The sequence below is a fragment of the Cherax quadricarinatus genome, chromosome 27, assembly GCF_038502225.1.
Source record: "Cherax quadricarinatus isolate ZL_2023a chromosome 27, ASM3850222v1, whole genome shotgun sequence".
NCBI classification, from domain to species: Eukaryota; Metazoa; Arthropoda; class Malacostraca; order Decapoda; family Parastacidae; genus Cherax; species Cherax quadricarinatus.
The window spans coordinates 19,988,914-20,012,899 of NC_091318.1; the positions used below are offsets into that span (position 1 = coordinate 19,988,914).

General features: G+C 40.2%; 2 protein-coding genes across 8 annotated transcripts in view; one reads left to right on the forward strand and one right to left on the reverse strand.

Moving 5' to 3' along the window:
• The window catches only part of LOC128691176 (zinc-regulated GTPase metalloprotein activator 1), a 115,337-nt gene that overhangs the window by 20,913 nt on the left and 70,438 nt on the right, over positions 1-23,986 (forward strand). For all 7 annotated transcript variants that reach the window (XM_053780024.2, XM_053780025.2, XM_070089091.1 and 4 more), the window contains one exon: positions 83-179. In XM_053780024.2, the coding sequence (XP_053635999.1) occupies positions 83-179 (97 nt within the window). The remainder of the gene's footprint in view (positions 1-82; positions 180-23,986) is intronic.
• LOC128691178 (uncharacterized) lies at positions 40-19,628 on the reverse strand. Its single transcript, XM_053780028.2, has 3 exons — positions 19,470-19,628; positions 7,797-8,542; positions 40-1,457 (listed from the first exon to the last, which is right to left on the reverse strand). Exons 1-3 carry the CDS (start codon positions 19,478-19,480, stop codon positions 1,297-1,299), a joined length of 918 nt encoding a protein of 305 aa, XP_053636003.2. The 5' UTR covers positions 19,481-19,628; the 3' UTR covers positions 40-1,296.

The following is a 23,986-nucleotide window of genomic DNA, read 5'->3' on the forward strand; positions in this document are numbered from 1 at the left end:
TGCTGAAGCTTTTGGACAGGATAAGAATATTTGTTTGACTTTTCTCTCATTTTAATATTATGTACAATGATGATGCTCTCAGGAAGTTCGATGGAGAAGAGCCTGAGCATCGGCCATGAAGGCGATCTCTTTGAAGAATGGCTTGAATTACGTAATGGTTGTCTCTGCTGCTCAGTCAAGTAAGTGTGCATCATGTTCATGAATTAGGATGTTACACAAGATCATTGAATAGATTCATTTTTTGCTTGCAAAGATGGAAATTATAGTTTCCTGTACTAATTAAATATGAATTTCCATATTGCTAGGTTAGAATAAGCTAAATATTTTTCAGTTCACAAAGTTTGATAAATTTGACTGCGTTGTTCAAATAATAAACAGAAATTGTTTGTATTTTATGAAGGTCTCAATCATTGTGTGTCATTCAGCACAAGGAGTAGTGGAGGCTTGATTGTGGCCCAGTCTGTCCTGTCAGGTTGTTGCTTTCACTCTCCAAGAGTTGTATTATGGTTCTCACAAAATTAGCATTGCTCTTAGCTTCTTGCCAGATTGTTTGCAATCTGGCAAGAAGAAAAAAAGCACAATCACACATATTTATATTTAGCTGACAAGAATTTATTGGTTTGTTTTAGTATTTGTGATTTATTCCAGGAATATTACCTTAGTATCATTCACCAAGTATCATGCTCACAAAATCGTAATGACACGATTACAAACAAACCACGAAACAGGTAAGGTTTGAACCCATGGCAAGTGAATCGTAAAACTGCAGGTTACGTACTGGCTTGGAGTTGTATTATTTGCTCACCATGGGTTCAAATCCCACCTGTTCCGTGGTTTGTTTCACTAAGTATCATATTACATATTATGGTACATTAGGTGTTTTCAATACTATTAAGAACTTTTTATGTGGATTTCCTGAGATGTTAAAGCATTTGCTCTGATTAGACTAATGTACTTTAATTAGATGTGAATATCATGCAAATTTGTATGCTTCTGAGCAGCACTGTATGACCATAGTGAGTTTAACACTTAGTATTGATTATAATAATGTATGCTACTGGTATAGTTTTGCTAATTGCTAGATACAATATTTTGATCATATGAGTGAGGCTGTACCCTACACAGTCACCTTTCTACTTATTGGCCAGACCAAATTAGACAGAGGAGAAAGGCTTTTGGGTGGGGACAAAGAATGAAAGGGAGAGGGAGAGGGTTAGGGAAATAGATAAATCAATCAATAGTTTAAGCCTATGACAACCAGTGGGTATCCAACAACTCGAGAAGGATACTGTGGTGTTAGAAATTGCGACAATTTCCATTTGAATCTTTGTATGTGCCATAGATACATATGCATTTCCCTTCATTTTCATCCCAGTTGGAGAGGTAGGGACACACGCACTGCCCTCGCCGCCATACTTTACCATCTGGACAACTGGGCCGGGTGGTATTGGTTCGTCCTGTAGAAAAATAAATATTTCAAAGATTTTTTCCCTGTTACTGTATAACAACAATATATCTGACTCGTATAATTCAGTTTAATACAGTGCACCCAATCTGAACTGGAAATGTTGGAGATAGCTTTCCAAAACTACAGAATGTTTGGTACAGCCAGCTGCCTACATTTACTTGGTGGGGAGAAGGGGGGAGTTCTTATGTTCATAGTGGTCCTGTGAATCTAAAATGTCCCATAGTATCTGTGAGAAATATTGAACATTTCATGAGGTAATAACAGATTGTGAATTCTGTTTCAGCAGAAAATGGGGATTGAGTTGCAAATCTATGTGCTTCCACGCTGAAACAGTACAGTATGTTAGAGAAATGGACACAGATGCAACTAATGTGACACTTTATTGCAACAGTGTTTTGCTCTCCAGGAGCTTTGTCGTGCCATTATGTAACGGCTTGACAAAGCTCTTCAAGAGTGAAACATTGGTAATTCTACCATTATTACTAACAGTACAGTACTGTGTTAGAAAATGATTTTGAACTACAGTAGTACCTCGGTACTCAAGCAGCTCCTTACTCTAACAATCCGGTATTCGAACTCTTTGTTTGGTAAAAAAATCGGTTGGTAGTCGACCGTTTGCTCGGCACTCGACCAAACAAAGATGACCTGTTAGAACTTCTCTGTAAACTATTTCGTGTTTCTTCGCATTTTTGGTGATTTTTTATATTATTTGTATAAATGTGTCACCATGGGGCCTAAGAAGATTAGTGATAACAGCCCACCAAAAACAAAATTGGTTGGGAGAAATTTGTTTGGTACTCGAACAGATCGGCACTTGAACAGCTTTCTGGAATGAATTAAGTTTGAGTACCAAGGCTCCACTGTATTTTGAATAGGTTGTATTTCAAATGGGTAACCCAAAATACTGTATTTAATACAGTACATATTATACAATCAACAGTTCACTACATGGACATTCTTATCATTTGATCAATTGCAGTACATTCCCATGTATTGACTTAGGAAGTTACTTGATCATTTGAAATTCCTCACAGGGTCCTTCTTAACCCTTTCAGGGTTTCGGCCATATTAGTACGGCTTACGCCCCAGGGTTTTTGATGTACTAGTACACCTAAACTCTAGCGCCCTCAAATCTAGTGAGAGAAAGCTGGTAGGCCTACATATGAAAGAATGGGTCTATGTAGTCAGTGTGGGCAGTATAAAAGAAATCCTGCAGCACACAGTGCGTAATGAGAAAAAAAAACTTTCACCGTGTTTTTGGATTAAAACAGCAACTTTGCACTGTATTTTCGTATGGTATTTATTGTTGTATTCTAGTTTTCCTGGTTTCCTTTTATAGAATGAAAGACATATTACAGAAATTGAGATGATTTTGACTGGTTTTACAATGAAAAGTACCTTGAAATTGAGCTCAAAGTAGCAGAAATGTTCGATTTTTACCAAAGTTCAAAAGTAAACAAATCATGCCAAGCGTCCAATAAACGTCAACTGGTGAGTCTTATATTCTTTCACAAGTGAGCTGATATTATTCATGCCATTTCTACGCTAATGCAGTAGTCTGCATAACAGTAAATCTTCTATTTTTTGTAAGAATAAAAATTCCAAGTGGAAAGCCAAAGAAATATAAGAGGGGCCTGGGGATGTGACTAACGAACAGAGAACTTGTTATTTTAGTGCCAGGAATGTCTTTCTTGTTTATTCTGGACCCTATTCGGAAATCGGCATCTTTTGAAATTTGTGTGAAATTGGCAAAGTTGCTGAATTCTGACCACTTTATTGGATAGTTGAAATCGGTAAATGGGTGGTTTCTTGTACTCATTCAATAGAAAAAATGGAGTTCTAGCAAAATGGTTATGGTTTTTGTCGACTAGTACACTGGAATTGACTGAAAATAGGACACAAAGTGGGCAAAATCGCCTATGAGTACACATCGTTGAGACCGCTAACTTTGCGAGAGCATAATTCTGTAAGTTTTCCATCAAATTTTATACTTTTGGTGTCATTATGATCGGGAAAAGATTCTCTATCTTTTCATAAGAAAAAATTTTTTTTTTTTTTTGAGAACAAGTCTCGGAGATGGCCTGGGGACCCTGAAAGGGTCAATGACATACATTGTTCCTCAGCCAATTCTCTTTTGCTGTAATGTTAATATTGTTAAATACTGTAAATTGTATATTTTGTCTATTTCGTTACAAAAATTGCTGAAGCTAGATTATTTTTCTTTGGTACATATTGTAAGATAAAAGTAGTATGATATACAGTGGTCCCTCGTTGTTCGTAATTAATCCGTTCCTGGAGCCGTTACTATAAACAAAATTTACGATTTACGAATCAATTTTCCCCATAAGAAATAATGTAAATACAATTAATCCGTTCCTGACACCCAGAAGTATTAAAACAAAAATTTTTAACATGAAATATACATGTAGTACATAAACAATACAATGGGAAATGATGAATGAAACATTAACAGCATAACACTTACCTTTATTGGAGATTCTTCTTAGTGTATGGGAGACTGGAGGAGGAGAGAGAGTGGATTGTTTATAGTTTGGATGGGGAATCCCCTTCCATCAACACCTCAGGTACCATTTGCTTTTCTGGGGTTGCTTCTCTTCTCTGTTTCTTAATGCCACTAGGACCACCTTGAGAGTCACTGGAGTCCTGTCTCACAAAATAACTGTGGAGAGAGCTCTGTTTCTGGCATCTCTTTAACACTTCCCTAAAATGGCCCAAGACTTTGTCACTGTACATGTTGCCAACCTGGCTTGCAACAACCTTATTAGGGTGATGTTTCTCCATAAAGCTTTCCATCTTACCTCACATAGTAAAAATCTCTTTAATTTCTGAAGAAGGCACCTTCTTCCATCTCTCTTCCTCCTCCTCTGCAGCAAGATTCTGAGCTGCGATGTGTTGCTCTTCCTGCTGAAGCTCTTGCAGCTCCTCAGTGGTGAGCTCTTCATTGTGGTCTTCCACCAATTCTTCCACATCCTCCAAACTCACATCCAACCCCATGGAACTCCCCAGTTCCACAATTGATTTTACAACAGACATAGGCTCATTAGGGTCAGTCCCAAATCCTTCAGAATCCCTCTTGTCGACACAATCTGGCCACAATTTTCTCCAGGCAGAGTTCAAAGTCCTGGTAGTCACTCCCTCCCAAGCCATACCTATAAGGGTTATGCAGTGGAGGAAGCTGAAGTGTTCTCTCCAAAATTCCCTTAGGGTCAAGTGAGTGTCTGTGGTCACAGTCAAGCACCTGTGAAACATTGCTTTTGTGTAGAGTTTTTTAAAGTTTACAATAACCTGCTGGTCCATGGGTTGGAGGAGAGGAGTGGTATTCGGGGGCAAGAACTTTACTGTGATGAACCCAAACTCCTCGAAAATTAGGTCATCCAAGTTTGGAGGATGAGCATGTGCATTGTCCATTACTAGCATGCACTTGAGATCCAATTTCTTTTTCCAGGAGATACTCCTTCACACTAGGGCCCAACACTTCATTGAACCACTCGATGAAAATTTCCCTCGTGACCCATGCCTTACTATTAGATTTCCAAAACACACAATTTACTCTTCATAACATTGTTTTTCCTGAACACTCTGGGATTTTCAGAATGGTACACTAGTAATGGCTTCACTTTGAAATCCCCACTAGCATTAGCGCAGAACATTAGCGTCAGCCTGTCTTTCATAGGCTTATGTCCTGGCATTGCCTTTTCCTCTTGTGTAATAAAGGTCCTCTTTGGCATTTTCTTCCAAAGGAGGCCTGTTTCGTCACAATTGAACACTTGTTCAGGTTTCAGTCCTTCAGCCTCTATGTACTCCTGGAATTCATGCACATATTTTTCAGCCGCCTTGTGGTCCGAACTGGCAGCTTCACCATGCCTTACCACACTGTGTATGCCAGTACGGTTCTTAAATCTCTCAAATCAGCCTTTGCTGGCCTTGAATCCACTCACTTCACCACTATTTGCAGGCAATTTCTTTACCAAATCTTCATGCAACTGCCTAGCCTTTTCACAAATAAACGAAGTCATAAGAGTATCTCCTGCTAATTGTTTCTCATTTATCCACACCAATAATAACTTCTCAACCTCTTCCAGTACTGGTGATCTCATTTTTGTCAGCATAGTTACTCCCTTTGCAACAACAGCATCCTTTATTTCCTTTTTCTTGGCCACTATGGAACATAAGGTTGTATAGGGTTTCTTACACATCCTGGACAGTTCGGCCACACTTGTACCACTTTCATATTGTTCAATGATGGTTTTCTTAAATTCAATCGTATTTCTCACCTTCTTTACCACAGGCTTGGCACTAGGAGCTTTCTTTGGAGCCATGGTAGCTTATTTAGTACTTGCAAGCACTAAAATAAATGGAATATTATGAAATATTTCGCTGGATCACGTGAGGGGATCTTCGCTCACTGGTAAACAATGCCAGACTGGCTGCCGCCCTGGCCCACGCCGTGCGTACGCGTCCTGGACGAACTACGACTCGCGAGTCAACCTATGAAAAGCGAGTCCATGTTTATACGAAAATACCCCTATGATTGGCGAATTTTACGATTGCCGGGAACTACGAAAAGCGGGGGACCACTGTATTGTAGTTTAAGTGGAGAGGAATGCAGGTACTCGCTCCAAGTAAGTAAAGACAAAATAACAGTGGTTCATCTATACACATCTTTCACTGTGATACATTATCGAATTTTATATGGTGGCCCATGGTGTGGTGGCAAAAGCTCTCACTTCACCTGGTGAGGGTCCAGGTTCAATTCCCTGTGAGGGTTGAAATATTGGGCGTGTTTCCTTACATCTGTTGTCTATGTTCACCCATCAGCAATACGTAATGGGTACCTGGGTGTCAGTCGACTGGTGTGGGTCACATTCTGGGACAAAACTGTCCTAATTTTCCTGAAATGCTCTGTATAAGAAGGGGCTTTCTATTTAGTAGTACATATTTCATTGATGTCAGCTAGGCCTGTATACCTTGTACATATACAGTGGACCCCAGGTATTCGATGGCATCGGTATACGTTAAATCTGGTATTCGATACATTTTAACGCACCACACGCGATTCATCCGGGACGCGTCCACGTGAGTGCCAGTGTTTACAAGCCAGCCAGTGTGCTCGCATCTAAGCATACATTCGGTACATTCCATATTATCACTGTTTTTGGTGCTTGTTTCTGCAAAATAAGTCACCATGGGCCCCAAGAAAGCTTCTAGCGCCAACCCTGTAGTACAAAGGATGAGAATTAGTATGGAAATTAAGAAAGATTTTGAAGGGTTTGGGGATAACCCTAAGAAGCCTATGCCAGTTGTGGAATCCATTGTGCCTACTTCAAAAATTAAGGAAATGTGTGCAAAGTGGGTTGAACTGCAAACCTTTATGGATGAAAATCACCCTGACACAGCTATTGCAAGCCGTGCTGGTGACTATTACAATGACAATGTTATGGCCCATTTTAGACAAATTTTAAGGAACAGCGACAGAGGTCCAGTGACTCTCAAGCTGGTCCTAGTGGCATTAAAAGAAGAAGGGAAGTAACCTCAGAAAAGGACTTGGTACCTCAAGTCCTAAGGGAAGGGGATTCCCCTTCTAAACATTAACAACTTCGACACTCTCCCCTCCTCCCATCCCATCAGTCATCACCAGATCTTCATTAAAGGTAAGTGTCACATATTCTATTGTTAGTAGAGTACTACAAACTGTGCATGTCTTCTTCAGTTTGTGTGCATTAAACTCAATATTTCATGTGGTAAATTTTTTTTTTCATACTTTTGGGTGTCTTGCACAGATTAATTTGATTTCCATTATTTCTTATAGGGAAAATTAATTCGCCTTCCGATAATTTTGGCATACGATGAGCTCAGGAACGGATTAATATCGAATACTGGGGGTCCACTGTATTTGTAGAAATAAAGATATTATTATTATACAGTATTATGTGTATTATTATTATGGGGTCAGTCACTAAGCATCAGGAAAATTTTTCACATTCCTCTTGCTGAGCAAAATACTGTAACTGCCCCATCATATTTCTAAATACATTTCGATAATAGTGAAAAAGTACCTTCATGAAAATACATGACTAAATATGCTTGCACCAAACTTAGAAGAAAGCTTCTGTGACCTGTTTGCAATATAGAAAGGAAATGCAAACAAAAATTGAATGAATAAAGTTAGGCTTAGTAGGTAAGGCAACTCGGGCAAAATTTTTTTTTTTTTAAACACGCTGGCCATCTCCTACCAAGGCAGGGTGACTCTGTGGGAGATAGCCAGAGTAAAAATTATTTATATGGAGTAAAAATTATTTGTGATTACCTCTGCGCCACCACCGTCGTCTGGTGTTTCTCTGGGTAGTCCTGTAGGCCCCTACCAGTGTGCGAGGCAGTACCCACTGCTTCCCTATTCTCTCTGGTGTGCTTAGTTTTGTTAGGCGTAGAGTTATGTTTTGGCTTTCCAGATGTTTGACATTGTTCCTTGTTGAAGGCAGAGTCTTGCTTGGTGTACTTTGCAAAACAGTTGATAAATGTTTAACAGTAGGACTTTCTTGCATCCTTAGCACATCTGATTTGTTAAAATGTTTATAATTTGGAACTTGGGTTCTTTGGTATGTGTGTGATGGAAGATGCTGAATATTTGGCAGATTGTTAGGAAGAACCTGAATCTTATGCTGATTCTTAGGAAGTGTTTGAACCTTTGGATCATAGTTAGGAAGAGTCTGAATCTTTTGAGTAATGTTGGGAAGAACCTGCATCATTTGCCAGTTATGGGGACGATTTTGTGCTCTTGTTAGATTCATCCCATGTATGTGAAAATCTTGCCTAGGGAGATATTGAAGCTTGTGTCTATTATGAGGCCATGACTGAGGAACATTTTGTGTTCCTGGTATGCTTAATCTTGGCCTTAAGAAAGGATTTGGCCAAGGTATTTGGTACCTTCTACTATGTAAGTCAGCTCTTTGTTGAGGATGATAGTGTTTAGGATGTGTGCTATGAGGCCAGTTCCTTGCTGCCTCACTAGCACACAGTATGACCTCTGTCATACACAGGAACACAATCCCTGCCCTGCAAAGGAAAAGAAAGAAAGTTTCAACAAGTACTTGGGTCATTATATTCTTAAATTGTAAACTTTCCAGTTTTTTTTATTTCCCCAAGCCAAGAGAAACATGGCTCTTGTATTTATATTGAATAATAATCCACATTAATTCAGTTTTGAATTAATTTGGTACTAAATGCAGCAAATGAATATAAGAAATGATGAATAAGTTGTTATATTTCCATGAACAGAACAATTCACAAGTAACCCATAAATTAGATGTTCCTCGTGTCTTTTAACAAGTGAACTAGGGTGAACTGTGTATTACTGTGTACAGCTCTCTGATTTGTCCTTACCTCACCTATGGTATTTGTGCTTGAGGATCTACAACAGCAAATCACCTAAAACCCCATTGTTACCCAACAGAAAGCTATTAGAGTAATCTCCCAATCAGGTGCCAGACACACACTCCCACTATTCTAAAGTCTCAACTTACTCAATATGCAACATATCCACACTTGCCACTGCGCAATTTATAAGTACAGTACACTTAGAACAAACTTCAACCCAGTGCTCTGACTTCCTGTAGAGTCACAACAGAACACTGACACAGTACAAGAAATAAGTATATCTCTTTGATATAAAACACGTTTGAACCTGTACAGGAACTCTATGACAATAAAAAATCCTAAAATTGGGAACTCCCTTCCAGAAGGTGCAAAAAGTTTCTCTTTAATCATCTGCTTAAAAAACATAGTAAAACAAGGACCTCCTAAAACTGACTTGAACCCAGATTAGATTAAACTATGTCAAAGCCTGGTGCATCACTATATTTGTAATTGTACTGATGTTCGCACTAGAACCAATTTGTTTCATCTTATATATTAACCAAAAATATGCTTGACCTCAGTATTCACCAATGCAGTGGAACCTCTGCTTATGAGTGCATCTACGTGCGAGTTTTTCCAGATATGAGCAGTCGCTTGGTCGATTTTTTGCTTCCAGACGTGAGCAAAATTTCCAGATGCGAGTGGGCCTCAAGGGAGGTTCCTTGATGCTGGTGAGGGGCTCTTGCTCTTGATCTAGGGAATTGGATCTCATTTGTTTGTTGGACTATCTTATTGAAACTTGGGCAATGTATGATGGAAAGATACTTCTTAATGTACAACAAAATTGAAAGAAATCGGACCATAAATAACAGAGTTCACTTCTTAGCCATTAGCTGCCCCTTAGCAGTATATTTTTGTATGGTTTTTATGGTTGTATTCTCATTTTTTTGGTCTCATTTGATAGAATAGAAGATATATTACAGAAATAGACATGATTTTGTTTGCTTTCACAACGAAAAGTACCTTGAAATTGAGCTCGAAATAGCGGAAATGTTTGATTTTGGCCATGTTCAAGAATATATAAATGATGTCACTGTCCAATGTGTGTCCAACTGGCCACTCTAATATGCAGTCACAAATGGGTTGACATTATTTATACAATTATTACAATAATGCTGTAGTCTGCATAACAGTAAATTTTCTATTTTTTGTGTGAATAAAAATTCCAAATGGTAAGCAAAAGTTATTATTATAAGAATACATACGTACTAATTAATAATAATAATAATACGTAATAATAATAATAATAATAATAATAATAATAATAATAATAATAATAATAATAATAATACTTATAATAATAATAATAATACTTATAATAATAATAATAATACTTATAATAATAATATAATACGTATAATAATATAATACGTAATACAGGTCTCCCTCAACATTCACGTTTTCAGCTTTCGCGGGCTTCACACATTCGCGAATTCCCAACCGCCAAATTCCCAGCCACCAAATTCCCAGCTGCCAAATCATATTCAAGTTTCCCGCCACCTGCAAGTCCCTACTACCCTCTCACCGACCCCCGCAACTGGCAGCCAGCCCTCCCACCACTCAGTGTGGTGAGTGTTTTATTTGTTCATTATTTGCTATTAAACTTCAGTATAAATAATGCAAACCCATTCTTGACTGCATATTGGAATGGCTATTCGGACAGGTATTAGACGGTGACATCATGTGTTTACTCTCTTGAACACAGCAAAGAATCAAACATTTCTGCTACTGCTAATAATAACAACAATAATAATAATAAATGCGATATAATTGAAGAAGGAAGTTGTATAAAAATACGAGGGAGTGGTTGACACATCGTCAGTGTGGCTTTGTTTAAGCTGGAGTGAGCATTAGTCTCCCTGCTCTTCCAAACATTTCACAATAATTCATTGTTTGGTGCTTGTAGACTGAGTGCGACTGGAGTTGTAGAGGCAGCTGTTGAGGCAGCTGTTGAGGCAGCGATTGAGGCAGTGGTTGAGGCAGCAATTGAGGCAGTGGGTGAGGCAGCTGTTGAGGCTGCTGTTGAGGCAGCAATTGAGGCAGTGGTTGAGGCAGCTGTTGAGGCAGCGATTGAGGCAGTGGGTGAGGCAGCTGTTGAGGCAGTGGGTAGGCAGCTGTTGAGGCAGCGATTGAGGCAGTGGGTGAGACAGCTGTTGAGGCAGCGATTGAGGCAGTGGTTGAGGCAGCTGTTGAGGCAGCGATTGAGGCAGTGGGTGAGGCAGCGATTGAGGCAGTGGTTGAGGCAGCTGTTGAGGCAGCGATTGAGGCAGCTGTTGAGGCAGCGATTGAGGCAGTGGGTGAGGCAGCTATTGAGGCAGTGGGTGAGGCAGCTGTTGAGGAAGCGATTGAGGCAGTGGTTGAGGCAGCTGTTGAGACAGCAATTGAGGCAGTGGTTACATAAGAACATAAGAACGAAGGAACACTGCAGAAGGCCTACTGGCCCATGCGAGGCAGGTCCAAGTCTCCTTCCGGCTTAAGCCAATGCACCCAACCTAGTCAGGTCAGGTCACATTGACTTAAGGAAGGAACACGGCAACCGACCTGGTAGCACAAGCTTTGAGGTCCAACTCACACCCACCCACATCCACTCATGTATTTATCCAACCTATTTTTAAAGCTACACAACGTTCTGGCCTCTATAACTGTACTTGGGAGTTTGTTCCACTCATCCACAACTCTATTACCAAACCAGTACTTTCCTATATCCTTCCTGAATCTGAATTTTTCCAACTTAAAACCATTGCTGCGAGTCCTGTCTAGGCTAGATATTTTCAGCACACAATTTACATCCCCTTTATTTATTCCTGTCTTCCATTTATACACCTCAATCATATCCCCCCTAATACTACGTCTTTCTAGAGAGTGCAGATTCAGGGCCCTTAGTCTATCCTCATAGGGAAGGTTTCTGATACATGGGATCAACTTTGTCATCCTCCTTTGTACATTTTCCAGAGAATTTATATCCATTCTGTAATACGATGACCAAAACTGTGCAGCATAATCTAAATGAGGCCTAACCAAGGATGTATACTAAATGAGGCCTAACCAAGGATGTATAGAGTTGAAGAACAACCTGAGGACTCCTATTATTTATGCTTCTTGATGTGAAGCCAAGGATTCTATTAGCTTTATTGCGAACACTTATGCACTGTTGTCTTGGTTTCAGATTACTGCTAACCAGAACTCCTAAATCTTTTTCGCAATCCGTAATATTAAGATCTACATTATTTAGTTTATATGTGGCATGGTTATTGTCCTGTCCAACATTTAGAACTTTGCATTTGTCTATATTAAACTGCATCTGCCACTTCTCCGACCACTGCATCAGTCTATTCAAATCTTCCTGGAGTGCTCGAATGTCCTCGTCAGAATGAATTTGACGGCCCATTTTGGTGTCATCGGCAAACTTGCCGATGTCGCTCTTTATGCCCTCATCTAGTGAGTGTCTGTGGTCACAGTCAAGCACCTGTGAAACATTGCTTTTGTGTAGAGTTTTTTAAAGTTTGCAATAACCTGCTGGTCCATGGGTTGGAGGAGAGGAGTGGTATTCGGGGGCAAGAACTTTACTGTGATGAACCCAAACTCCTCGAAAATTAGGTCATCCAAGGTTGGAGGATGAGCAGGTGCATTGTCCATTACTAGCACGCACTTGAGATCCAATTTCTTTTCCAGGAGATACTCCTTCACACTAGGGCCAAACACTTCATTGAACCACTCGACGAAAATTTCCCTCGTGACCCATGCCTTACTATTAGATTTCCAAAACACACACAATTTACTCTTCATAACATTGTTTTTCCTGAACACTCTGGGATTTTCAGAATGGTACACTAGTAATGGCTTCACTTTGAAATCCCCACTAGCATTAGCGCAGAACATTAGCGTCAGCCTGTCTTTCATAGGCTTATGTCCTGGCATTGCCTTTTCCTCTTGTGTAATGAAGGTCCTCTTTGGCATTTTCTTCCAAAAGAGGCCTGTTTCGTCACAATTGAACACTTGTTCAGGTTTCAGTCCTTCACTGTTTATTTACTCCTGGAATTCATGCACATATTTTTCAGCCGCCTTGTTGTCCGAACTGGCAGCCTCACCATGCCTTACCACACTGTGTATGCCAGTACGGTTCTTAAATCTCTCAAACCAGCCTTTGCTGGCCTTAAATTCACTCACTTCACCACTATTTGCAGGCAATTTCTTTACCAAATCTTCATGCAACTGCCTAGCCTTTTCACAAATAAACGAAGTCATAAGAGTATCTCCTGCTAATTGTTTCTCATTTATCCACACCAATAATAAATTCTCAACCTTTCCAGTACTGGTGATCTCATTTTTGTCAGCATAGTTACTCCCTTTGCAACAACAGCATCCTTTATTTCCTTTTTCTTGGCCACTATGGAACATAAGGTTGTATAGGGTTTCTTATACATCCTGGACAGTTCAGCCACACTTGTACCACTTTCATATTGTTCAATGATGGTTTTGTTAAATTCAATCGTATTTCTCACCTTCTTTACCACAGGCTTGGCACTAGGAGCTTTCTTTGGAGCCATGGTAGCTTATTTAATACTTGCAAGCACTAAAATAAATGGAATATTATGAAATATTTCGCTGGAGCACGCGAGGGGACCTTCGCTCACTGGTAAACAATGCCAGACTGGCTGCCGCCCTGGCTCACGCTGTGTGTTCGCGTCCCGGATGAACTATGACTCGCGAGTCAGCCTATGAAAAGCGAGTCCATGTTTATATGAAAATACCCCTATGATTGGCGAATTTTACGATTGCCAGGAACTACGAAAAGCGGGGGACCACTGTACTTTTCATTGTGAAACCAATCAAAATCATCTCAATTTCTGTAATATGTCTTCCATTCTATAAAATGAGACCAGGAAAACTAGAATACAACCATAAATACCATACAAAAATACAGTGCAAATTCGCTGTTTGAAACCAAAAACACGGTCAAAGTTTTTTTCTCATTACGCACTGTGTGCTGCAGGGTTTATTTTATACTGTGCACACTGACCACATAGACCCATTCTTTCATATGTAGGCCTATCAGCTTTCTCTCGCTAGATTTGAAGGCGCTAGAATTTATGCGTACTAGTACGTCAATAACCCTGGTGGGTAAGCCGTACTAGTATGTCGGAAACCCTGAAAGGGTTAGGGCACACGGAATAGGAGGAGAAATTTTTTCCTGGGTAGAGGCATGGTTGACAAATAGGCAGCAGAGAGTTTGCATAAATGGGGAGAAATCAGAATTGGAGCATGTCACAAGCGGTGTTCCACAGGGGTCAGTATGTATTGGGCCCCTTGCTGTTCACAATTTACATTAACGACATAGATGAGGGATTAAAAAGTGACATAAGCAAATTTACTGATGACACCAAAATAGGCCATCCAATTCATTTTAATGAGGACATTAGAGCACTCCAGGATGATTTGAATAGATTGATGCAGTGGTCGGAGAAGTGGCCGATGCAGTTTAATATAGGCAAATGCAAAGTTCTAAATGTTGGACAGGAAAATAACCATGCCACATATAAACCAAATAATGTAGATCTTAATTTTAGTGATTGTGTAAAGGATTTAAGAGTTCTGGTTAGCAGTAATCTGAAATCAAGACAACAGTGCATAAGTGTTTGCAATAAAAGTAACAGAATCCTTGGCTTCATAGCAAGAAGTATAAATAATAGAAGTCCTCAGGTTGTTTTTTAACTCTATATATCTTTGGTTAGGCCTCATTTAGATTATGCTGTACAGTTCTGGTCACCGTTTTAGAGAATGGATATACAGTGGTCCCTCGTTTTTCGTAGTTCTCGGGAATCATAGATTTTGGAAATCATAGGGATATTTTTGTATAAACATGGGCTCGCTAATCATAGGTTGACTTGTGAATAGTAGTTCGTCCGGGACGCGTACACACGGTGTGAGCCGGGGCGGCCCCCCTACCCAGCCAGTCTGGCATTGTTTACCAGTGAACAAAGGTCCCCTCACGTGCTCCTATGAAATATTTCATAATATTCCACTCATTTTAGTGCTTGCAAGTACTAAATAAGCTACCATGGCTCCAAAGAAAGCTCCTAGTGCCAAGCCTGTGGTAAAGAAGGTGAGAAATACGATTGAATTTAAGAAAAACATCATTGAACAATATGAAAGTGGCACAAGTGCGGCCGAACTGGCCAGGATGTATAAGAAACCCTACACAACCATATGTTCCATAGTGGCCAAGAAAAAGGAAATCAAGGATGCTGTTGTTGCAAAGGGGGTAACTATGCTGAAAAAAATGAGATCACCAGTACTCGAAGAAGTTGAGAAGTTATTATTGGTGTGGATAAATGAGAAACAATTAGCAGGAGATGCTCTTATGACTTCGATTATTTGTGAAAAGGCTAGGTAGTTGCACAACGATCTGGTAAAGAAATTGCCTGTAAATAGTGGTGATGTGAGTGAATTTAAGGCCAGCAAAGGTTGGTTTGAGAGATTTAAGAACCGTACTGGCATACACAGTGTGGTAAGGCATGGTGAGGCTGCCAGTTCGGACCACAAGGCGGCTGAAAAATATGTGCATGAATTCCAGGAGTACATAAACAGTGAAGGACTGAAACCTGAACAAGTGTTCAATTGTGACGAAACAGGCCTCTTATGGAAGAAAATGCCAAAGAGGACCTTCATTACACAGGAGGAAAAGGCAATACCAGGACACAAGCCTATGAAAGACAAGCTGATGCTCATGTTCTGTGCTAATGCTAGTGGGGATTTCAAAGTGAAGCCATTACTAGTGTACCATTCTGAAAATCCCAGAGTGTTCAGGAAAAACAATGTTATGAAGAGTAAATTGTGTGTGTTTTGGAAATCTAATAGTAAGGCATGGGTCACGAGGGAAATTTTTGTCGAGTGGTTCAATGAAGTGTTTGGCCCTAGTGTGAAGAATTACCTCCTGGAAAAGAAACTGGATCTCAAGTGTGTGCTAGTAATGGACAATGCACCTGCTCCTCCTCCAAACTTGGGTGACCTAATTTTCGAGGAGTTTGGGTTCATCACAGTAAAGTTCTTGCCCCCGAATACCACTCCTCTCCTCCAGCCCATGGACCAGCAGGTCATTGCAAACTTTAAAAAACTCTACACCAAAGCAATGTTTCACAGGTGCTTGACTGTGACCACAGACACTCACTTTATCACCTTTATCACTCTCTTATTTACCCCTATCTCACCTATGGAATTTGTGCATGGGGCTCAACAACAATTAACCATCTCAGACCACTAATTACCCAACAAAAGGCTGCAGTTAGAATGATAACAAATTCTCACTAAAGGCAACACACTCCACCAATATTCAAAACACTCGACCTACTCACCATACAAAACATCCATACTTATTATTGCACCTATTACATACATAGAACACTTAACTCGGATATTAACCCTCCCCTCAAACATCTCCTTGCCAACTTCAACAGAACACATGACCATAACACAAGGCACAGATCACTCTTTGATGTTCCTCGTGTCCATCTCACGCTATGCAAAAACTCAATGCACATAAAAGGCCCTAAAATCTGGAATTCATTACCTGTAAATATAAAAGAAACACTACCTGTTTATAAATTCAAGTCTCTTCTCAAAGATCACTTACTCACTCAAAACCAAATAATTACTGAATAACTGAACCTTATAAATTGTATATCCTATATGTTACTCACAATTATATCACACAAATGTTAAACCTAGGACCCAATCTAACTTTATTATTTTTTTAAATACACTACCTAACAGAATACTCCATTCGACTGAATGTACAGCAATGCAAACAACCATATGACCTGTCTTTGTAATACTCATTTGTGCATTATAGTTATCTGTTTACAATAATGTTTTACCACTGATTTCATCATTGCTTAGTTAATCTTAAGTTAATTTTAAGCCAGCCCGTAATGCTATGCATATAAGTGGCTTTGGCATGCTGCTCTTACCTGTATTTTTTTGTACCTCTGTTTGTATGCTTAAATTACTAAATAAAATAAATAAAAGATGGAGTCTCAAGGGAATTTTGGAGAGAACACTTCAGCATCCTCCAGTGCATAACCCTTATAGGTATGGCTTGGGAGGGAGTGACTACCAGGACTTTGAACTCTGCTTGGAGAAAATTGTGGCCAGATTGTGTCGACAAGAGGGATTTTGAAGGGTTTGGGACTGATCCTGATGAGCCTATGTCTGTTGTTAAATCAGTTGTGGCACTGGGGAGTTCCATGGGGTTGGATGTGAGTTTGGAGGATGTGGAAGAGTTGGTGGAAGGCCACAACGAAGAGTTCACCACTGAGGAGCTGCAAGAGCTTCAGCAGGAACAGCAACAGATCGCAGCTCAGAATCATGCTGCAGAGGAGGAGGAAGAAAGCTGGAAGAAGGTGCCTTCTTCAGAAATTCAATAGATTTTTGCCATGTGGGGTAAGATGGTAAGCTTTATGGAGAAACATCACCCTGACAAGGTTGTTGCAAGCCATGTTGGCAACATGTACAGTGACAAAGTCTTGGGCCATTTTAGGGAAGTGTTAAAGAGATGCCAGAAACAGAGCTCTCTCCACAGTTATTTTGCGAGACAGGACTCCAGTGACTCTCAAGGTGGTCCTAGTGGCATTAAGAAACAGAGAAGAGAAGCAACCCCAGAAAAGCAATTGGTACCTGAGGTGTTGATGGAAGGGGATTCCCCTTCCAAACTGTAAACAATCCAATCTCTCTCCTCCTCCAGTCTCCCATACACTAAGAAGAATCTCCAATAAAGGTAAGTGTTATGCTGTTAATGTTTCAGTCATCATTTCCCATTGTATTGTTTATGTACTACATCTATATTTCATGTAAAAAAAATTTTTGTTTTAATACTTCTGGGTGTCAGGAACGGATTAATTGTATTTACATTATTTCTTATGGGGAAAATTGATTCGAAAATCGTAGATTTCGATAATAGTAGCAACTCCAGGAACGGATTAACTACGAAAAACGAGGGACCACTGTAAATGCACTGGAAAACATACAAAGGAGGACGACAAAGTTGATCCCATGTATCAGAAATCTTCCCTATGTGTATAGACTGAGGGCCCTGGATCTGCATTCTCTAGAAAGGAGTAGAATTAGGGGGGATATGATTGAGGTGTATAAATGGAAAACAGGAATGAATAAGAACATAAGAACATAAGAAAGGAGGAACACTGCAGGAGGCCTGTTGGCCCATACTAGGCAGGTCCTTTACAATTCATCCCACTAACAAAACATTTGCCCAACCCAATTTTCAATGCCACCCAAGAAATAAGCTCTGATGTGAAAGTCCCACTCAAATCCAACCCCTCCCACTCATGTACTTATCCAACCTAAATTTGAAACTACCCAAAGTCCCAGCCTCAATAACCCAACTAGGTAGACTGTTCCACTCATCAACTACCCTATTTCCAAACCAATACTTTCCTATGTCCTTTCTAAATCCAAACTTATCTAATTTAAATCCATTACTGCGGGTTCTCTCTTGGAGAGACATCCTCAAGACCTTATTAATATCCCCTTTATTAATACCTATCTTCCACTTATACACTTCGATCAGGTCTTCCCTCATTCTTCGTCTAACAAGTGAATGTAACTTAAGAGTCTTCAATCTTTCTTCATAAGGAAGATTTCTAATGCTATGTATTAATTTAGTCATCCTACGCTGAATGTTTTCTAACGAATTTATGTCCATTCTGTAATATGGAGACCAGAACTGAGCTGCATAATCTAGGTGAGGCCTTACTAATGATGTATAAAGCTGCAGTATGACCTCTGGACTTCTGTTGCTTACTCTTCTTGATATAAATCCCAGTAATCTATTTGCCTTATTGCGTACGCTTAGGCATTGCTGTCTTGGTTTAACGTTGCTGCTCACCATAACCCCCAAGTCCTTTTCGCAATCTGTATGGCTAAGTTCTACATCATTTAACTTATAAGTACTAGGGTTATGGGCACTCCCAAGCTTCAGAACCTTGCATTTATCTACATTGAACGGGATGTAAATAGCATGCTGAAAATATCTAGCCTAGACAGGGCTTGCAGCTATGGCTTTAATTTGGAAAAATTCAGATACAGGAAGGATATAGGAAGGCACTGGTTTAGTAATAGAGTTGTGGATGAGTGGAACAAACTCCCGAGTACTGTCATAGAACCTAAGATGTTGTGTAGTTTTAAAAATAGGTTAGATAAATACATGAGTGGGTGTGAGTTGGACCTGACCAGCTTGTGCTACTAGGTCAGATGCCATGTTCCTTCCTTAAGTGAATGTGACCTGACCTGACTAGGTTAAGGCATTGGCTTAAGCCGGTAGGAGAATTGGACCTGCCTTGCATGGGCCAGTAGGCCTGCTGCAGTGTTCCTTCTTTCTTATGTTCTTATATTCTTGTAACCAACACTGTTGAGAATCAAGAAAGATGTAAATTATATAGTGGTGATTGAACTTGTGCAGTGGTGACAAGACTTGTGAAATGATGTCAGTACTGGTGTATGGAAGGAAAAATCTGTGGAGTGGAGTGAGATGGAAGGTATAAGAAAGACTGACCTGGGATGCATAGTAGTGTAGCGTATTCTGGCTTCACCACTGGTTTATATGCTACACGGTGAAGAGGTGGCTGGTGGTGTAGTCAGTGTTTGAGGTGTACCCAGGTAAGTGGCTCCACTCTAACTAACTGCTACTGGCTCCCACTTGTGTGATAACTCCCCACCTTCAACCTGGCACTGTTCCTTAACCCCTCCCACACCTCTCATCCCTCCCCTTCTCTCACTTATCTTCCTGTTCTCTCATTCGCCCTCCTCTTCTCTCATTCGCCCTCCTTTTCTCTCACTTGCCCTCCTCTTCTTTCACTCGCCCTCCTCTTCTCTCACTCACCCTCCTTTTCTTTCACTCTGCCTCCTCTTCTCTCGCTTACCCATTTCTCTCACTCATCATCCTCTTCTCTCACACCCCATCCTCTTCTCTCACTCACTCTCCTCTTCTATAAGCCATCCTCCTCTCCCATCACCCTCACTCCTCCAGTGTCTTACACTACTGAGTTTACAGGCCAAGAGCTGCTATCTTAGCTCATCTCATTTCAAAACGCAGTCCCTATCTGAAGTGTGCCACTACACCCGTAGGATAACAATCACAATAATTGACATACCCAGGTACCTATTTACTGCTAGGTGAACAGGGTCAGCAGGTGTTTGGAAATTTGCCCAACCTCCTCCACTCTCTCTGGGATTGAACTCAGGGTTGGTTGAGAGCCAGAGGCACTATCATATCTCATTGAACATACATTGAGATATACCTTACTGTATATACACAGAATTATACACCTGTCAGTGTTTTTACACTGATATAGATCCTGGTGCATTTAAACTGATATGTACACCTCTCAAAATTTTCACCTCATAAAATATTCACCTCTTAAAATATTCACCTCTATATACACTGATATACATTTCTCAATGTATATACACATCTCTAGGGGTATATACACTAAGAGATATGCACTTCTAGGTGTATGTATCCTGTTGTGGGTGATGAGGTAGAGACAGGCACTAGAATAAAAACCCTGATTTGACAGACCCTGATTTAATTTAAGAACCCTGATTAGATGGACCCTAAATTAAAGAACCCTGATACAATGCATACTGATTTAAATGAACTTGATTTAATGGATTTTGGATTTAACAGACAAAATCTGTGGCTGGGTAACATCCAGAAACAACAGACAAATGGCAAATGGACTAACGAATGGATGGATGGAGAGATGGAGAAATGGAAAAGCAAAAGAAAGAACAAACAGTCCAGTGAATGAACTAACAAATGAAGGAATAAACATATGGACTATAACAAAGAAGCAAACAGAGGAAGGCACCAATGGATGAATGAACATAAAAACAAAAGCACAAATGAGGGAGTAAATGTATGAATGAATGAATGCAAATAAAATGGCAAGCAGAAGAATGCTTTAATTGCAGCCGCAAGACAAATAATAAGTTGGATAACTAGAAATTTCAAAACGGGAATGCTAACCCAGTGATGATACTCTTCCAGTCACTCGTTCTCTCTATGCTGGAATATTACTATGTATTAACGGGTCCCCTTCAATGCAGGCAAAATTGATGAGATGGAAAATATACAGAGATCCTTCACAACTCATATGAGCACAGTCAGGCACCTAAATTACTGGGAATGCTTTAAGTCCTTAGAATGTAGGTGAAAAAGATGCATCATAACCTACATCTGGAAGATACCTAATGGATTGGTCCCAAACCTGCACACTGAAATAACTTCTTATGAAGAAAAGAAGCTTGATAGAGCAGGATACATCCAATGAAAAACCGAGAAGCAATGAGTACACTGAGAGAGAACTCAATAAGTGTTAAGGAGCCACAACTCTTCATCACCCTCCCTTTATCCTTAAGGGGGATCACCAACTAACCCCTAGCTGTCTTCAAGAGGGAACTCAACAGATTCCCCAAAACAGTTCCTGATCAGGTGGGCTGTGGTGTATACATTGGACTGTTGATAGCAGGCACCAACAGCTTGATTGAGTAGGCCAGCAACCAGGAGGCCTGGGCTGGGTCTGGGCTGCAGGGTCAGTGACCTCCAGCAGTGACTCCGGGTTAGCTCCAGATGAACAAATGCATATAAGAAAGAATGAAAGGAAGGACAAACAAATAAATGAAGTAATGGATGAATGAATGTCTGAACAGGTGAAGGAATGAATGTAGGAATAAATGTACCAATTAATGAACAAGCAAACAAATGAAGGAGAGAAGAAATGAAAAAAATGAGTAAACTTATAAACAGGCAATGGAATGGGGAGAGGAAGGAAGGAAGGAAGACTGGGTGGTGTAGAATGCAGAATACTGGTTCAGGTTTCCTTCAAGATAACTTTGTGGCAAGATAATCGCTCAATGCACTTGCAGTGAACCACTCAAAGCTCCATGATAAGATAAGCTTGAGCTGCGTCATAAATTAGGTGAGAGAGTGGGAGAGAGAGAAAAAGATAGAGAGAGAGAGAGAGAGAGAGAGTAACACCCCTTTAAGGGGCATTACAGAAGGGCAGTTACTGAAGGGCGGGCAGTTACTGAAGGGTTCTTTATCAAAGGAATTTGAGTTACTCTTCCCTTTCTTGGATCAGACTTTATTATTTCCCATTCCCGAAGAGTTTTGTAACCCTTGTATGTTTGCTGTTGTCTTCTAGAAGTATAATTCAGAGGACTGAGGAGGGCTAGTTAAGATGGGTTGGACATATAGAGAGGATGGAGCAGAATAAGATGACTAGGAGGGTGTATAAATGTGGGCAGATGGAAGAAAGGGTAAGGGTCATTCAAGGAAGATTTGGAGAGAGGGAATAAAGACTTGGAATCCTAGGGACTTGTGTGAGCATATTTGACCAGAGCTGATGCAAGTGGTTTTTATGGCTTGACGTGCTGTTGGAGTGTAAGCAGGGTAACATTCAAGGAGGAATTCCTAGAAACCAGTTACCAGGACTTGAGTCCTGGAGGTGGGGAGTACCATGTCTGCACTCGGAAGGAGGGGTGGGGATGTTGCCATTAAGGTCATCTGAACTGCATGCTTCTGGCAAGACAGTGATTGAGTGAATGATAGTGAAAGTTTCCTTTGTTTGGGGATGCCCTTTTCTGGGGGGAGATGGCCGGTGTCTTATAATAATAATAATAATAATAATAATAATAGTAGCAATGCGTGTCGTAAGAGGCGACTAAAATGCCGGGAGCAAGGGGCTAGTAACCCTTTCTCCTGTATATATTACTAAATTTAAAAGGAGAAACTTGAGTTTTTTCTTTTGGGCCACCCTGCCTCGGTGGGATACGGCTGGTACGTTGAAAGAATAATAATAATAATAATAATAATAATAATAATAAATATGCTGATTACTGATGGAATCAGTGATTGGGTCCAACAGGAAATATGGCTGAATAAACAAACAGTCCCTGGTGACTACACTTTGTATTTGTGATAAGCTTGTAGCCTCTTATGCATATCACTTGCGACTCATGCACCGCCTTATCTCCTTAGTTATGAATAATGCAGGAATCACTGTGGGATACTCTAATGTAGAGGAAACCACATGAGATACACTAATGGAGGGGAAACAGTATGGAACACTGCAGTAGTTGTAGGGGGAAAACTGTTGGCTACCATGTTCTATATTTTGCAATGAGTACAACATAGTGATCCATGGAGGTTGTATATTTATTGGTAAAGTCTCCAAAAATGTTGAATTTGCTCACCATTAGTTTTTCAGATAAGTGTAAGTGATGAATCGTGTTACAGAACATCTGTTTAAAGTGGTTTGACACTCGGCTAACTGTTTACCATCCTGATGGCTGGATCACTAGACACTTGCCTCATTTGATTAATTCAGCACCACATATGAAGCACATTTTGATGTTTTGTGACTGAATTTGTCTGTATTACCAACTCGCTGCGACTGTAAACAGATTTCAGACTCATTCTTATAAATATGGGGTTGTTGATGAGTGGGCTAATTTTCCAATTTGAGACATTAAAGCTAAAATCACTAACTTGCTTAGCTACCATTACATAGGTACTCAGTCCTTGGACCCATTAAGTGCATGAGTAATCTTTTGGCTACCACCCACAGCATGGGTATGGAGGTGCATATTAAACTAGAAGTCAGAGGGCTAAGTCCCTGATGGAGGATCAAGCCTCTGGGTTTCATACATATCTTATGTACATTGATTATATTTATTGACTTGTAGTTCTTCAGTTCTCCATGGGGAAGGGAACAGAATTCTTCCTCTGTAAGCCATGCGTGTTATAAGAGGTGACTAAAATGCCGGGAGCAAGGGGCTAGTAACCCCTTCTCCTGTGTAAATTACTAAATTTAATTAAAAAGAGAAACTTTTGTTTTTCTTTTTGGGCCACCCTGCCTCGGTGGGGTACGGCTGGTTTGTTGAAGAAAGAAGCTCTTCCAGTGTATGAGACTCGTCTAAGTACGTACTCAGTGTTATTAACCCCTTCAGGGTCCAAGGCCCAAATCTGAAGTGGTGCCCCAGTGTCCAAGAATTTTCAAAAAAAAA

Bases quoted from the DNA above. Each gene is read 5' to 3' on its own strand.
- LOC128691178 (XM_053780028.2), bottom strand. The intron at 1,458-7,796 runs GTAATCACAAAT...ATTTTTCTACAG, and splicing joins ACGACGGTGGTGGCGCAGAG to GACGAACCAATACCACCCGG.